This window comes from Fukomys damarensis, unplaced genomic scaffold (genome assembly GCF_012274545.1).
Source record: "Fukomys damarensis isolate Sample0158 unplaced genomic scaffold, DMR_v1.0_HiC HiC_scaffold_14, whole genome shotgun sequence".
NCBI lineage: Eukaryota > Metazoa > Chordata > Mammalia > Rodentia > Bathyergidae > Fukomys > Fukomys damarensis.
In genome coordinates, this window is record NW_022900926.1 from 31,312,259 (window position 1) to 31,329,611 (window position 17,353).

General features: G+C 37.6%; 1 protein-coding gene across 1 annotated transcript in view; it reads left to right on the top strand.

The window, feature by feature from the left end:
* Nucleotides 1-17,353, top strand: part of LOC104865393 (nesprin-1) — a 176,103-nt gene that overhangs the window by 70,165 nt on the left and 88,585 nt on the right. Inside the window, exons 30-39 of the mRNA XM_033763163.1 lie at nucleotides 1,733-1,852; nucleotides 4,590-4,790; nucleotides 6,966-7,139; nucleotides 9,096-9,227; nucleotides 9,861-10,057; nucleotides 10,711-10,843; nucleotides 11,200-11,382; nucleotides 12,742-12,891; nucleotides 13,379-13,555; nucleotides 13,972-14,127. Of these exons, the coding sequence (XP_033619054.1) occupies nucleotides 1,733-1,852; nucleotides 4,590-4,790; nucleotides 6,966-7,139; nucleotides 9,096-9,227; nucleotides 9,861-10,057; nucleotides 10,711-10,843; nucleotides 11,200-11,382; nucleotides 12,742-12,891; nucleotides 13,379-13,555; nucleotides 13,972-14,127 (1,623 nt within the window). The remainder of the gene's footprint in view (nucleotides 1-1,732; nucleotides 1,853-4,589; nucleotides 4,791-6,965; nucleotides 7,140-9,095; nucleotides 9,228-9,860; nucleotides 10,058-10,710; nucleotides 10,844-11,199; nucleotides 11,383-12,741; nucleotides 12,892-13,378; nucleotides 13,556-13,971; nucleotides 14,128-17,353) is intronic.

Genomic DNA, 17,353 nt, shown 5'->3' on the forward strand with positions numbered 1-17,353 from the left:
CTGAAACACCTTTCAATCACATATTGGGTATTTAATCTGCTAATTTTTTTAATGAAGAGATCTTTCTCTATCTTTTTGCTTTACTGTCTGGGAAACTTCCTCGATTTTAACTCCAAACTCTTTGACTGAGTTTTGCATTTCTGTTCTCCTATGATTAATTTTCTCAAGCTCAGTTTGGTTCTCTCAATGATCTGTTAAAATGGTATCCTGTTCTTTTTTCAGTGGCTGCATTATCTTTTGTAATCTGAATGTGTTAATGATTTTTGGGGGGGTTGAAATTTATTTTTTCCTGCACAAGTTTTCGCTCCAAATTGCTTTTATTTATTCGCTTCTATTGGTCTCTCTCTTTTATACTGGAAGCTTTTCTTAAGTATATTGACATTACATTGTCTATTTACCTTGAGGGTGGAGGACTAGTCAGCTGAATAGGAACTTTAAGGATGCAACCTGCCAATTTCAAGAGGCTGAAAGGTGGTATGTGAGAGCCATTCGTTGAAAACTATTCATGCCTGCAATATTCCATCACTTTAGTCCCATTTTCAATCAAGCATTTAAACTTACGACTGTGTTTGCGCTCCCTCAGTCTGGGGGCTCTGTTTTACCTTCTCCAGAAAATAAACTTTCAGTTTTTCACAGGGAAAGAAAGGCATAGTGCGGAAAAAAGAATGGGATGGGACCTAGGTAAAACTTAACTGCCCTTTAGCAGCTTTTCCCCACTTGCCTTCCCTACCTCCTATCACCCCTTTACTCTGGCTTGCCAAGGCTTCTGTGGCTCTAAATTTGGTGGTGCACATCCTCTGCAGGACTAGCATTTGGCTCTCTCAGATTTCATAAGTCCATTTCTATGTAGTCTGAATTCGCCTTCCAGAATTTTGTTGGTATTTTCTTCTCTCATGTTGCTTGTCCTTGTAGATTTATGGAAGGAATAATACTCCCAACACATTGCAAGCAAAGTGTTTGCTGTGGTAACAGAGAGGGTTCAGGAAAGAAAAAAATTGGATGTTCTTTTAATCCTTCAAGGGCAATAGTGATTTCATTTCATTCAAAATCCACCTTACACTAGGATTTGCTGGTCTGGTTCCTCCTTTATCCAGACTTCTCATGGCATGAACTGTGTCATGAAATTTGACACCTAATTGTATTCAGCCTTGCTTTATTTTCCTTTGGTTTCCTGACCAGACTGTGAGCTCCTTGACGTCCAGGATGAGATCTAATTCTGTTTCTGCAGACCTCACACTGGGAAGACAAGGCTCAGCAATGTTAATCAGTTGATTGATTGATTTTCCCCTTCACAAAGAGAGCAAGAATTCCCTGACCATGCTGCTGTGGGTGTTTCTGTTGCCCCTGTGAAGCTCTCTCCAAGGACTGATTTCAAGAAACCAGGCTCAGTCCTGTAGGGAATCTCGGGCAAATAGACTTCCCTAAATATGTCCTGCATCTTCCTTCTTTTTTTTTTTTATGTGTGCCTATTACAACTCTCATTTATTTAAGGAAGGCATCCTTTTCTTCTCACCTTAAATCTCTCCTACGGTCTTATCTCTAAGATCTGTAGTATAACTAACGAAGGCCTCCTTTTCTCTTCTGCATAATATTTGACTGTGCTTTTATGCTTTGTTCAAGTTCCTTTTGTATGTGAAAGAAGAAGAACAAACAAAAGCACATACAGTAATCACATTCACTGAAGAAAGATTATTTCTGTGAGTTTTAATGAAATGTCGCAAATCTTACCTAGGCAATACAGCAGGCTGAGGAGGGACTAAAGGAACTGGATGCTGGGATCGCAGAATTAAAAAGACGTGGTGACAAGTTGCAGATTGAGCAGCCTTCCTTGCAAGAGCTCTCCAAGCTCCAGGTACAATTTTCAACCAATACCATTCAGCTTCCAGGGGTCCTCTTAGCTCAAAGTCAAGAAAAAATTATTTCTTGTATTTCCTTGGCTTTCTTTGTAAAAGTCATGTCATATTCTTAGCTTTTCTTCCAAGTAACTCTTAGAAAACATTCTCAAGCTATTACCATATATAGTATAATAAAGTAAAATACATTCTCAGGCTTCCAAGGTTCATATTTTTTCTGAAATTAATTATTATTATGATGGCAAACCATTGTGATATATTTTAGTGGTAGCATATTATTTTCTCTAGAAATTGTAATTATTATCACTCCTACCAAGAAAAGTCAAGAGACTAATATCTATTTTGAATTACAGTTTCTCTTCAGAAACCATTTAAAAGAACAACTATTTAGTGTTGTACTTTTTAAAAAGCAGTTTTTTTCAGCTTTAATTGAGTTTATTGGTACATTTTAGGGTTACAGTATAGTTACATTCATTGTTGGGATCTTGTACCTCTACATGACAAGTCTTGGTTCTCATTTTTTCCCCTTGTCCCTGCCTTCCCTTCTCCCCCTCCTCCCCTCCCCATCTGCAAACACTTTATTTCCATCTTTTCATTATCTCACATTTTTTTCTTTTCCCTTGTTACCCTTGCCCTACCCATCCCACCTTCCCTACACCTTCAGCCCCTTTCTTCCCATTTCACAATGTCAGTAATCTTATTAGGATCTTATGTATTATTGTAGTTTATTCACACCAGAGAAACTATTAAAAAGCCGTTTTAAGATATTAAAAAACAATAGTTTTTTCCCCTATATGTTTGAATGGGATGGAGACACTGTTTCAATTCTAGAAATTCAATCAAATCTGTAAGCTAGAAAGTGTCAGAAGTCTAAACAGACTTCCTGGCATTGGTCAGGAATAGAAAATGACATTTGTGTTAATTTACTTTCCTAAATCAGACATCTAGATTAGAATCTGATTTCAAGGTCAGAAGAAGATGCTGACATAGTAGACCAATGAAATTTAACATCTGATAGGCAACATAGTTCTACTAAGAAAGAACTGAGTACACACACACACACACACACACACACACACACACACACTGGATTTTTTTTTCCTGCATGCTTCATTGGAGAACAACTGAGGTTAGTAGAATGAACACAGGGTCACAAGTTCCTAATGACACAACTCTTATAAACAAAAGAGCATTTTCATTTTAACTCTCTCTATGACATTTCACAATGGTGTAAGCCTATAACCCCTATTTTGCACTTTTTTACATTGTCAAACAGCATATTAGCGTCAGGTGTAAGAGTCAAGTGTAATAGCTGTAAATAGACACTAAAGTTGAGCTTTTCCAGATTATACCACTTTGGCCTGCTCAACCTTAATATGATACATTAATCTGGTCCATGTGCCATCAATAAATTGTGTTCTTATATCATCATCTCTTAAATATCTTTCCAGATTAAGTAGTTATTTACTCTACCACATCTGGCAAACACATGGCCTTTTTCAAGTCTTAAGTATTTTTTTCTCACATCGGACTCCTCTGTTTCACTAGCGCTTTGAGCAGTAGTCCAAAATCTAGGGATTTAGCTCAGCGGTTTGGTGGCCTGCCTTGCAAGCGCAAGGACCTGAGTTCAATCCCCAATACCAAAAAAAAACAAAAAAACAAAATCTGATATTTTTAGCAGACACAAATATTAAGCATACTATATTCAACTACTCTAACATTAAAGAAATACTTGAACATTAGCAAAATTTAAAGTACATTTTCTGTGATAGCTCACTCAGTGACATGGACTTTGTTTTCACAATTTTAACCTCACATCTTACCATAGACTACTGGAGACTGGAAAGTATCTTCTCAACTATAGTAGCAGACCTCCTTTATAGGCTATTTCTAGGGAATGCTTTTTCATATCTTTTGGAATCTTAAAATATTAAGCTTATTTTTATAGACATAGTTTTTCTTTAGGTTCTTAATTTTTCTTTTTCCTTTATTTATGTTTTTATTTTTGACTCAACCTAAATTATATTTTAGATCTGGAATGAGATAAGACTCTAATTTTACTTTTTCCCAAATAGTTCACTTGTCTCCACATGATTTGTTTAATATTTTATTTTTTGCTCCAATGACTCCATCCTTAAATCCTTATATGCAGTAGTACCTGGGTTCATGAATGCTTTTGTCTGTTAACAATTTGGCTTGCAAACAAAAGAGTTTGGCACAATTTTTTTGTTTGTTTGCAACTCTACATCATGTGATGAACACAACTGCAGCCACCCTTCCGACGCAAACACAAATGTGGCCATCTTTTGCAGAATTGTGAAACAAATTAAATTCATGAATGGAGGTACCATTGTAGTTCTTTCTCTTCAGTGTCTCTTTTGTGCTTTATCATTTGTCAAAAACAAAATGAAATTCAAAACAAAAATGAACAGTTAAGAATACAGAATAAGATTAATGAGAGAGCCTGAACTACCTGATATCAAACCACTGTGAAGCCACAGCCCTATAGATGATAGGTTGTAGGCATGGAAATAGAGGCACGGAGCTTATCTTTCTTGAAGGAACTTTTCAGAGTGAAGGTTCTAAGAAAGACAAGCAAGGATCTGCATGGAGAGAATCCCTGTTGGCCATGCTACAAGGAGCGTTCTTGGTTGGGATGGGCCTGGCAACTGATACACTCTTGGAGAGGAGCCAGACTGAACTGAGGGTGAGTGTAGCATCTCTGTTTCTCTGTAGGACATGTATGATGAACTGATGATGACCATCGGCTCACGAAGGAGTGGTCTGAATCAAAACATTGTACTCAAGAGTCAGTACGAAAGGGCTCTGCAAGATCTTGTGGACTTGCTAGACACTGGACGAGAGAAGATGGAAGGAGATCAGAAAATCATCGTGTCTTCCAAGGAGGAAATTCAACAATTACTTGACAAACATAAGGTAAAAAAAAAGAGAAAGGAGGTGTAGTCGTGAAAGTTATTCTCAAGCCTTGATACCTATAATTTTTGTTTGAGTTCCTATATTTATAAGTTACTCTTTCAAATGACCAATAAGTGTATAACCAATGGTATTAGAAGGCATGGAGAAATTAGAGAATACATATTCTTATAATTCTGTAAATTAAAAAAACAAACTATCCTTTTCAGGAATTTTATCAGTTTGTTGTATAGACCAGGTTCTCTTGTTACATAATCTGCAATCAAGGAAAAACTGAAAGACTTTCTTCAGGAGCCCAACTTCCTTCTTAACTGCTTTTTCTTAGATGTCCTTTATGGCCATTTGTCTGTTTAGGCCTAGGTGCCCTCTTTTCCTCCCTGTAACCTGGAGGGGAAGCAGTCACTCTGCTCAGGAAAGCCGAACTGCCTGCTGGGATCCAGGATGTGGTTTACATTTGCCGCATGCGTCATTTGGTTCTTCTGGCCCTTAAGCACATGCTCCTCCCATTGCTGTAAGCCACAGAGGCTTTCCTCAGGACACTGTGTCCTTTTACTACGTCATCAAATTTGGGTAGGCATGAAATCACTCTGTCAGTGTGTGCTGAAGCCAAGCTCAGGTTGGATACCGCTTTTTAACAAAGACGTATGCAGACAACACGTGCACACACACACACACACACACACACACACACACACACCACTCAGGCTATAGGAATTCCCTGTTGGAAAACAAACAAAACCCCCATTTGATTATAGAGAGGCAATAAATTCTACCATTATGTAGCTGTCTGGTAGCTAATAATGATGGATTTGGAGGAGGGATTTTTCCTTCTTGCTATTTTTTTCCAGAGATTTTTGTCCAAAATATTATGATTTATTAATGTCTTATCATTTGACTTAGTAAACATTGCTTTAAGCTCACAGCTGGTTTTTCTCAAATCTGACCAGAGCAAGAAAAGACCATTCTGAGTTATTCTAGAAGGAAAGCTAGGACCAGTGTGTAACAATAAGAGAGAAATAAAGCTCAGCAGAAGAGCTGTAGAAGGGGGAAGCTGCTGTGGAACCCAAGGCCCTCTGGCCATAGGTGGTGCCTCAGGGATGGGGTGGGGGACGTTTGTGAAAAGAAGCTCTGCTCTCATTGGTTGCACATTGTCCAAGATGACCTCTGAGCTCTCTTCTGACTTTAAGATATTCTGATAAAAGGATTATGTGTTAAAGATAATACATGGAGCTTATACTGAGGTATTGTTGGGGAGCACAGATACAGGTTATCGAACAGATTCATATCCCAACTCTGCCATGCTGAGATACGTGTGCAACTTGGGCAAGCTGCACAGACTGTGTGCTCTCATTCAGAAAATGAGAGGCAAAACTACCCATCTCGTGGAGTTACAGAGGTGGTAGAAGGATGACGAGTCAGATAAGGAGTCTCTGGGGTGCCCAGCTGAGAGTACAAACTCAGTTAATGTTAGCCATTGTTCATGGTGCTGGGCATAGACCATGGGATAGGACCTATCTCATCCCCCAGGATCTACTGCATGTAAAATGTGATATTTCAAAAATATGTATAGGGTCGTGCAGGGCCTACAGTTCTGTTGCACTGAGGTGAAATTTGAGGAAAATTAAAAATATTTAATACCAAGTTGGGCTATTAATACCAACTAGGCTATTCTTGACACGAATAAAAATAATCATGAAACTTCAGAAGTTTAGAAAGTAGGGCTCGAACCCAGCTGTGGAGGAAGGAAAGTCATTGGATGTGTCACTTGCAAACATCTTGAGAAGAGGAGTAAAACAGGGGCTGGAGAGTGGGATGGGGGTCAAAGAGACCAAATCAGGGAAGGAATGAAGGCCACAGTGCAAGGGACATATATTAGGGGCAAGGAGGAGGTTTTTAAACAGCTGGTCACATAGGAAGAGCTTTGTTCTGACGACGTCTTGTCTGTGGCACAGTGGTGTTTGTGGGGTAAGTAGGAAGACAGAGGCCAGTTCAAGGCCCAGAGCACCGGTCTGCGCAGGAAGTGTCTCAGGCAGTGAGGTGCCCACGCAAGACAGATGAGTGGGAGTCGAATGATACCACTCGTATCACTGAGTTCCAACAGCTTTTGCCTTTGAAGCAATTTTTATCTTGAAGAATTTATGAATGAGTTGTGACCTCTTTCTACTTGCAAAATTTCAGGAATACTTTCAAGGCCTGGAATCGCATATGATCTTGACAGAAACGCTCTTCAGAAAAATCATCAGCTTTGCAGTTCCCAAAGAAACCCAGCGCCACGCAGACCTGATGGTTCAGGCATCTGCTGTGCTGAAGCGGGCACACAAGAAAGGTGTGGAGCTGGAGTACATCCTAGAGGTGAGGCTGCAGTGCAGCATCCTCCCCTGCAAAGTGAACCCTCAGGAGGGAAGTATTTAATCACACACTCTACCTCCCGTGGCCTTGGAGCTAGCTGTGCTCCCCGGCTCGGGACTGTGCTCTCCCTGCAGTTATGTGTTCGCTTGTTCTCCTCATGACTTTCCATTTCCATTGGGGGTGCTGTATTGCTAGTCAGCTAGGATACCGACTTCAGACTGTGCACAAAGAGATGTAGGGGTTTGATATTCAAGCTGAAAGAGGCCTAGAGCATGAAAAATGTAAAAATATATCCCTGGCTCCATCCCCAATGCAAGTGCTCTTATGATAAGATCTGTCACTAGTATCCAGGAGCCAGAGGACGGATACTTGGGTCCAAGTCTTTGTGCTCTGAAAACAGAAAATGAAGGATTTGTTTTTTTATAAGACAAAGAACATTAGATGAAACTTAGAGAATCTGGGTTCAGATCATAGAAGTCACTTGGAGCGTTCACCTTGCTTAAGGGTCTGAGTTTGTTATCCTGCCTGTCACACACACATGCTCTGAGATTTTGTTCTCACATTCAATTAGGAAAAAGTTTGTAAGCCTCTGCTTTAGAGTCAGCCAGACTTAGCTTTACCACAAGCATTTGACTTTGAACGCCAAATGGGTGGTGTGTAGAGGCCAGGTGAGCAGCCACAGAGCCCTGTGTGAATGTGAGATGTCACTGATATTAAGAGTCTACTTCTTTTTTCCTGCAATAACTAAATCAGTTAACCTGCACCATTCTAGCTTTTTCATTCCTCCTCTACCCCATAAAAGTTCTAGGGATTATATTTCTCTCTCCTTTCTTGTCTTCTCTGTCTACTCCTCCAACATTACTGCCCACAATTGGATTACCTATAGCTCATATGAACATTGTTCTCCATCTTGTCTTCCTCCGTGAGCCAACCTTATCATAGGTAGCTAACTCCAAAAGTTCCAGGCATGGAATTCCCCCATGCACTCTATAACTAGAGAGAAATTTTAACATTTCAAATCCTTTTAGGAATAATTGCTGCTTAGTGATACGTCAGTCTCCCAGCCAGGCATTTTACTTTTACATGAATCACCCACGGTGAAACACAATGAATCTCTCTCTCCTAGGAATTAATCTGGAAGCAGTATCTTGCCATAGCACATGATTAATGAGTGGCAGAGTCAGCACTGATACCACGCCTGTCTGGCTTCACTGCCTGAAATGTGCACTTCTCAATGCCACCTTCCTGACCACATTATTTAAATTGCAACTTCATCAAGCATACACTGGGAACTCCCTCATTCTCTGCTCAGCTCAGTTTAATTCCCCCATAGCCCAAGAACTCTTTATAAGTCATGAAATTTATTCTTTGCATTCTGATTTATAGTTTATTGTGTACTGTCTGTCTCCCCTCACTAGATTACATAGATTTTTTCCATCCTTTCTGTTTTATTCACTGCTACATCCCTAGGCCTCAGACAGGGCATAGCAATAGGCATGTAGGCTGGAAAAAACATGGATCATTACTGTTATATCCTGTTGCCACCCCTGCTGTAGGTTCAAATGAATATACATGTGAAAACCTGCTGATCTTTTCTAAGTAGTGATTGGGAAATATTTAAACTGATTTTTAAAGTATTTTCCAGTTTCAAACAAAAGTCTGAATTTAGGAATAATTGATGTGGAATTTTTCTTTAGCAGGAAAGGATACATTTTCTACTAAAGAAATGAAGTTCAGAAACTTAGCCATAGTCATACAGCTAGTAGATTGCAGTACTAATACCCACTCGCAATGCTTTTCCATCTGAATACTTGCTTTAAAGCCATTTTTCCTTCCCAGAGCAGACCCCAGCCTAAACATTACACGAATAAGATGGTCAAGAGCATATTTTGTGCACAAGCAGTGGTGTTCTTCCCTAAGGAGGGTTCTTTTGTTCACAAACTGATGTTGTCTTTCCAGACTTGGTCCCGTTTGGATGAGGACCGTCAGGAGCTCAGCAGACAGCTGGAGGTGGTGGAGAGCAGCATCCCGAGTGTGGGCCTGGTGGAGGAGAGTGAAGACAGGCTCAGGGAGCGGGCCAGCCTCTACCAGGTCAGGGTCCCCGGGTGTCTTAGTGTTAGGAGTGGCCATGTTTCTGTTAAAAGCTTTTTAGTAGCATTAATAGAATCTAAATAAATTTGTAATCAAATGTTGTATTAAATACTTTTACATTTCTGCATAGTAAGGTTATTGTTGCAAGCAAATAGATTGTGCTTACTAGAGCAGCATATTTTTGAAAACGTCTTTCTTGGGCTGGGAGTGTAGCTCGGTGGTAGAGCATTTGCCTAGTATGCATGAGGCCCTGGATTTGATCTCCAGCACTGCACAAAAATTATTTTTTAAATTAGAGCTCTTTCAAAAAGCTTTCCAATTATTTTCATTAAGCCTCCATATAAAGCATTTTCTGTAGTTTATGCTGGTTTATTGCACTACTCTTGAAATAATTAAGTTTAGCTATTTTAACTGCATCTAAAAATGCTACCAACAAAAATGAAAAGGAGAATGTCTGTACTCTGATTGAGATGATCTACAATGAACTATTTTTCAAGTCTTCAATGTTGTTGGGTGTAAATAGTTTGTTTGAATAAAGGATAATGGGAACATTGTGAGCACCAGAGAAATTATAATTCTCAAAGACAAAGTATACAGTATTCAAACTTTTAACCCACATTGTCATCATTTTAGCATTTAAAATCCAGCCTCAATGAATACCAGCCCAAATTATACCAAGTATTAGATGATGGAAAACGATTTTTGATATCTATCAGCTGCTCAGAGCTAGAAAGCCAGCTAAATCAACTTGGAGAACGCTGGCTAAGTAATACCAATAAAGTGTCTAAGGAACTTCACAGATTGGAAACAATACTGAAACACTGGACCAGGTAATAGGATGCCTATTTTGCATATTTTTAATAATTTCTGTAGTGTGTTGAGACTACTGGGTGCTAGACTTGGAAAAGATATTTAAGTTTGGACAGTTGCATAATTTAGAAAATAAAGACACACAGAAAGTCTCCAGTTGTATACTTACATTTTCATGTAAACATATATTAAAAGCTAGGCAAGAAAAGAGGTGAGGACTGAAGGGTACCTTTGTTTGAGCTGTCATCCTTCTTTGCCTAATGACTGTATCTAAGCAGTCCCAGTAAAATATTAGAAGTAGAGAAAGAAGAGAAAATGTTGATTAAGGGGAACTTCTCAAAGATAATGGGAAGTCTGAAGGGAGGGGGATGGTTTATTTTATAGGATGATATGCTCTTATTTCAAAGAACTTTTAGGAAGAGAAAAGTTTTTATTTTTTGTTTTTGTTTGTTTTCACGTTATAAATAGAAAAGCTGAAACGGAGAGACAGACTTGGTGAAGGTGTAAATATTAAGAGACAAGAATTTCAGAGGGTCAAACTAGTGCAGTTTTCTTCTGAATCTATCAGGGCTCTTGTTGTGAAACTCTAGGCATTGGTGAATAATAATAATAATTAGTGAGCAGAAGACAGAGATTGGATGTTTACTTAACTGATTCACTAATACGCTTACAGATATCAAAGTGAATCTGCAGATTTAATTCACTGGTTACAGTCTGCAAAAGACAGGCTACTATTTTGGACTCAGCAATCTGTGACAGTCCCACAAGAACTGGAAATGGTCCGTGATCATCTAAGTGCTTTCTTGGTAAGTCTGAGAATCTGAGACATTTGATTCAATTCTGTATTTTTATGCAGTAGGTAAGGCCTAACCCATACACCAGCAAAAAAGAAATCACTGAGACAGATACTGAATTTCTTATACACATGGATTGGGCTCACCTCTGCTTATGCCCAACCTTGTCTCTTTCTAGTTCTTTTCAGGTAATGGTTGGCCTTCATTTGAGGGCAACAGTGTGCTGATTTCACTCTCCTCTATCGAGCCCAACCTAGCCCTCCCCTGAAGATGTAGAGGAAACTTGTCCTATTCTCTAAATCTATCTCTGCACTCAAATGAAAAGTCTGGCTACATAATCCTAAATTGAACAGTGCCATTTCTTTTAGGAGTTTTCTAAAGAAGTGGATGCCAAATCTTCCCTGAAATCATCCGTTCTGAGCACTGGAAATCAGCTTCTTCGATTGAAGAAGGTAGACACAGCTGCTCTGCGCTCTGAGTTATCCCACATTGACAGCCAGTGGATGGACCTCCTGACAAATATTCCAGCTGTTCAGGAAAAGCTCCACCAGGTATGGAAGGGAGGACTTCTTTATTTGATAACAACTGCTTTAAGCCATATTAAATGGAAAACTATCTTAATCTGCCTTCGCTCATCAATTTAAATCAGCTCTGTCTCAGAAATTTGCCTTCTCCTTTTCACATTGTACTGTAGAGTAAAAATGAACTATTCTACAGATCCCTAGTCAGACAGCACTACTTCCAAAAGCTTCTCTAATATGCGTATGTGTGTTTGTGTGTATGCATTCAAATCTTTGGCTTTGTTTAAACTGTTTCCTAATGGGTATAATGTGGGCAGTTATATAAAGTCAGTAGCTATGAAGAATTATGGCATATTATGGTAAGAGGTATATTGTTTCACGTAGAAGAGAGCCACTGGAATTCAGTAGGTGCAGGTACAGTCATGCATCATTTAGTAACAGGGATCCATTCTAAGAAATATGTCCTTGGGCCATTTCAGTCATTGTGCAAACATCATAGAGTATATTTACGTGAACTAAGATGTCTTTAATGTCACTGGGCGATGTACCATATGGGACAACCATTGTATACGTCATTAACTGAAACATCATCATTTGATGCTTGACTGTACTCTTCTTATCTGAAATAAGCCTCACTTCCCCGAAATCCCAGATCACTTTATCATTTTTCTCTGTCATCCCAGTTTGTCATGTATGATAACTGTGTTTAGTGTCCACACTCTCTTAATCGGCAGCTATATGTTCCTAAAGGAACAAAATCCTATGTTCATCTCTGTCTTTCAGCACCACATTAGGAGTTGATTTATAAATATTTTAAATGGCTGCCTTCATTTTTACAAATCATTATGATAAATTTGCTCATAAATGTATGCTATAGTAAATAAAATTCAGAAGTCAGTATATTTCAATTAAGACTCAAGAAATTGGCTGTTCTCTTAGGAATAAATAGTAGAGTGCCAAAAAATTTAGAAAATGATAGCTTGTACTGTGGTATTTTTCTTCTTCCTTTTAACATTCCTGAGTCGTAATACACAGAGATTTTTACAGGATAATTAATGAAATACATCTGTTGAATGTTTTGTAGTTAGGTTTTTTTTAAAACTCATAAAACTAGCTATAAAATAAGAATAATATTTTCTTCTTGCTGGTGTTTTGATTAATTAGTTAATATTTGTACAGTGTTTACTGTGCTAGATGTCAAGTGAACATAAAATGACTAGTATTGTTCAGTGTTTGCCTGGTGTTTCAAGCTTCAAAGCTCTAAAAAAAGCCCTTAAGAAATAATATTTCTGTTGGTACTTTAGTATGAATTACTGTGGTGTTCTTATGTTAGCAGAAATTGGGTTTCAATTTAATACTTTGGATTTGTTCTGTCTCCAACTTGGCCAGCTCCAAATGGATAAGCTGCCTTCCCGCCATGCCATTTCTGAAGTCATGAGTTGGATCTCTTTAATGGAAAGTGTCATACAGAAGGATGAAGAGGATATAAAAAATGCCATAGGTTACAAAGCAATCCATGAGTACCTTCAGAAATACAAGGTGATTAACACTTGTTTTAAAATTTTCATGTACTTTAAGTATTTTATTTGAAAGAACTCAAAACCTAAATTCTGGAAATCAGGTCTTGGGATATACATTCCATTCATGATGACCAGATAGGAATTCAAAAGCAGAAAAATTGCATCCCTAAGTATAGCCCCAGAAAGCCTGTCCGGTATTGGGAATAATTTTGTTATTTGAGAAATATAGAGATGATAAAAAGAAATATTATAATTTATAAATATTATGTAATTTTACCAGTGTTGCATCTTCTGCCTAATGTGTGTTTATAGAAGGTATACATATATAAATTCAACTTCTGAAAACAATAGGCCATGGGCCTAAACACAAGTGATGCCATTTGGACAAAGTCATAGAAACGATAGCACTAATATTAAGGTATGCTAAGGTTTTCCAACTCCTGGTAAAATAACGTATTTCTTCTACATGTCACCTTGTTTTATTTTTGTCCCTTCTCTTTCCTTAGGGTTTTAAGATAGACATTAACTGTAAACAGCTGACGGTGGATTTTGTGAACCAGTCTGTGCTACAAATCAGCAGTCAGGATGTGGAAAGTAAACGGAGTGATAAGACTGATTTTGCTGAGCAGCTCGGGGCGATGAATAAAAGTTGGCAAATCCTGCAAGGTCTAGTAACCGAGAAGGTGAGCCAGGTGTTCTGCTACTGCCCGTCTTTACCAGAAACCCCGAAAATGGGCACATTCTGCCAGGGGGACTCATTTCATTTGTAGCATGGCTATGTGGGGCAAAAGAATGCTGCCAGCTTGGCTCTAAACTTTCTTTAGTCCTGTTACTTTCTCTTTGTGTATTTCATGTTGTTTTTAAAGTTTTTAAAGATATGTATTAATTTCTCTTCCCTTTGTTTCAAACTGACTTTAATTTTTTTCTTGTTTACTAGTAATAGCCATTAATTCACACTTGATAAAATTAATTTCTCAAACTATGTACGATGGACTGCATTTTAAGAATTCTTCATTTGGGAGATAATAGTGGCTGGACTGATTAACCTGCCACCGATTTTCTTTTAAAATAAAATTGCAAACTTCATTTCATTGTTCAGATCCAGATGTTGGAAGGCTTATTGGAATCTTGGTCAGAACATGAAAATAATGTACAATGTCTGAAAACTTGGTTTGAAACCCAGGAAAAGAGATTGAAACAACAGCATCGAATTGGAGATCAGGTTTCTGTTCAGAACGCACTGAAAGACTGTCAGGTAACTTGTCCAGGGGCTCACACGTGTGTACATTTCACACTTTCATGTATAAGCTGAAAAAGTTGGTAGGCTCTGGGATCTGTGAGCTAAGTAATTTTTAAAAGTTGTGTTTGGTAACAAATTTCTCTGACTACATGGCTGATGGAGGTTTTTCCTCAACTGTTTTTTTTTCAGCTGCTTTTATTTATTTATTTGCATGTTTATTTGTTTATTTATTTATTTATTTGAGACAAGGTCTTGTTATATAGTTCAAACTGGCCTTGAACACAGCATATACTTAGGCTGGCCTCAAACTTTCTGTGATCTTCCTGCCCCAGCCTCCCAAGTGCTGGGATTACAGGCATGCACTACCATACCCAGCTCAGCTGCTTTTAAAATTTTGAAATTATGCAAATTTTCAACCATATTCATAAGTGGAGAGAAATGCAGTAAATCCCATCTCCTGATCACTAGAATTAGAACTACATGATTTAGATACATTTGCCTGAATTCTCTTTTTTCTTAAAGATTAGATCATACATCCCAGAGATCATATCATTTTATTCCTAGGCACTGTAATACAAATCTTTGAAACAGATCTTTTTATGTAACCACATTACCACAAAAAATTAAGAATGATTTCTTAGTATTATTTCACGTTCAAGCCATATTCACATTTTTTGAATTGTTTTAATTTTTTTTCATTCAAAATAAGAATACACTGTCTGTGTACTGTATTTACGTGTTAGCGGTTTTAAATTTCTGTAATAATTTTCTGATACTAACTTGCAGAAATTAGAATGGTCTCATGTACAACATTAGCCTGATCAAGGACCTTCTCTACCGTGTCACTTCACTGCTTCTCTGCTCTGTACTTCCTGTGAGGGGGATAGGTCTGGAGCCGTGATTGGATTCCAGATCCACTGTGCTTGAATACTTCTGGGTGGCAGTGTTCCTTTGGGTTCTGTCCGTGGAGAAGCTCCGGCAGTCTAACTGTGCCCCTGTTAATGCTGAGGATTGAGGGTTCAGGTGGAGCAATTACATTCTGAATGTTTTGCAGTGACTAAGCAACACAGAATTTCCTCAGATGACCTTACATATACAAAAGAAACGTGAGCTCTTCCTGTTAATGATGTAATAAAAATTACTGTGAAATAATGCACTACTTTTCACCATGTTGCAGATTAGCTATGACTGTTCTTATATATTGTTTCCTACAAAAGCTCCTTTCCCCCAATCTTGTATATCTATTTTAGATTTCTGAAAGAAAGGAGTTGGGTGAAAAAAATCTCCTCTCCAAAATCTCCTCTATTCGACACACACAAAAAAAATCTCCTCTATTTGAGACAGATATACTGAAATGAGAGAGCTTATATCTAAGCACTCAGAGACTTAGGGTTTGGGAGAGGATGATCACATGCTCTGAAGGCTAGGCTCACCTGCTAATTAATGGCTTGCAGTTAAGAAGTTGCATTAAAATGACATAGAAAAACATTCAATGGAGAAATGCTTTTAAATCATCCCGCTCCCCACTTTTTTCTGAGACAAGGTCTCACTGTGTAGTTCAGGCTGGCTTTGAACTCATATGTGTTCCAGTCTGGCTTCAAACTCACAACAGTCCTCCTGCTTCAGCCTCCAAAGTGCTAAGATTACAGGCTTGTGTCACCATTCCCAGCAATAACCATTTTTAAAATGCTTCGCATCAGAAGATGGGTACATCAGAGCCTAAAGACCAAAAATGTATGTCAGCTGGTCTCACTGCATTTCCAATTTTCCGATTACCAGTAGTACTTCTGCTTTAGTCCATAAACCCTAAGGTTTACACATAAGCCAGAATTTCAAAATTTTATTCTTAAGGATGAAAAGTCATATCTTCTGTTGAGTTCCCAGTTAAAAGATTTCTGCTCATTTCAGAGAGCAGATCTCAGTGTTAACATTAGCAGGTTAGTGCCTCACGGCTGCCTTATCAGGATGACTTCACTATTGGGAGGCTGAAATACTACAGTCATATAACTTCTCTTTTTTTTCTTCTTTTCTCCCTCCTTTTCTTTTTCTCTTTCTTACTATTTTTTTTCCTTTTCTTTAATGCTGTTTTTTTCCCTCCTATTTTCCATTTTGTTTTGTTTCCTATGTATGTCTTCTATGTAATAGATGCACACTACTATCTGGAAAATATTACAGAAGTTTGGCCAAATTATACTACTCCCAGGACCTCAGTTTTCATCTCCCAGAGGGTCGGTTCAGGCACTGTTCAGAAAGAAAGCCTGTATTGTGGTTTAATGAAGTCTATATTAATACCATTTTATGATTTCAAATGAGAAGTTACTTCTTTGAAACAAAATCATGGAAAGAAAGTTACCCACACTGTTATTTTGAAACATCACACATAAATTACGGTGGCCTAACTGGCAGGTTCTTCTTGGCATTAACACAAGCCTTGATAAAATTTATTGTCATTTTTGAGAAATTGTTCCTTTGGACCAAAGTGTAAAATTCAAGCCAGCATACTTAAATCAGTGACTGGATTCAGGCTGAATTTTGTTTAAAAAATATTGAATATTTTTCCAGTCTTTTAGAGGTGATTTATTAATTTAAAGCAACATGAAAACTGATATTTATGAGTTAATCCAAGTTGAGAATAATTTATTATAAGAAAAATGTTAGGTTTGGCCTTTCAATTATTGATCAGAAACAGTATAATCTTTTAATTATTATTGAAAAGCAAGGAAAACACACCTTTATTTTGCAAAAAAGTTTCCTTCTTAGATTTTGTTCTTATGCCAACATACATGTGCAGGGTATCTTTTGAGTCATATTTCTAACCCGTTAATATTTCTCACTGAAAATAATTAACACCTATAGATAAATGAGAATAAAATTAATTTATAATAGGTGAATCTTAGAATCATATCGACAGAATTATTTATAACTATTTATTATATATAATAATATATTATATATTAAATATAAATTAGGAACATGATGTATGGCTATTTGTCTTTATAGTAATGAAGAGAAAAGCTGTAAAAAGTTAGTTATATTTTCTATAGTAAATGAAGGACCTGCAATCCGAGTAATCATTAGATTCCTTCTCTAGTAATTATCAAGGCAATTATAATATTGACCAAATTATGAAGTAGAAATGAGAGAATGAAATGGAAAACAAAAATTTCTTCAAGCATTAATTTCTAAGTAATTGTATCAAGACAAAATAGCTTAGTGGTAATTCAGGAGAAAAATAAATAAA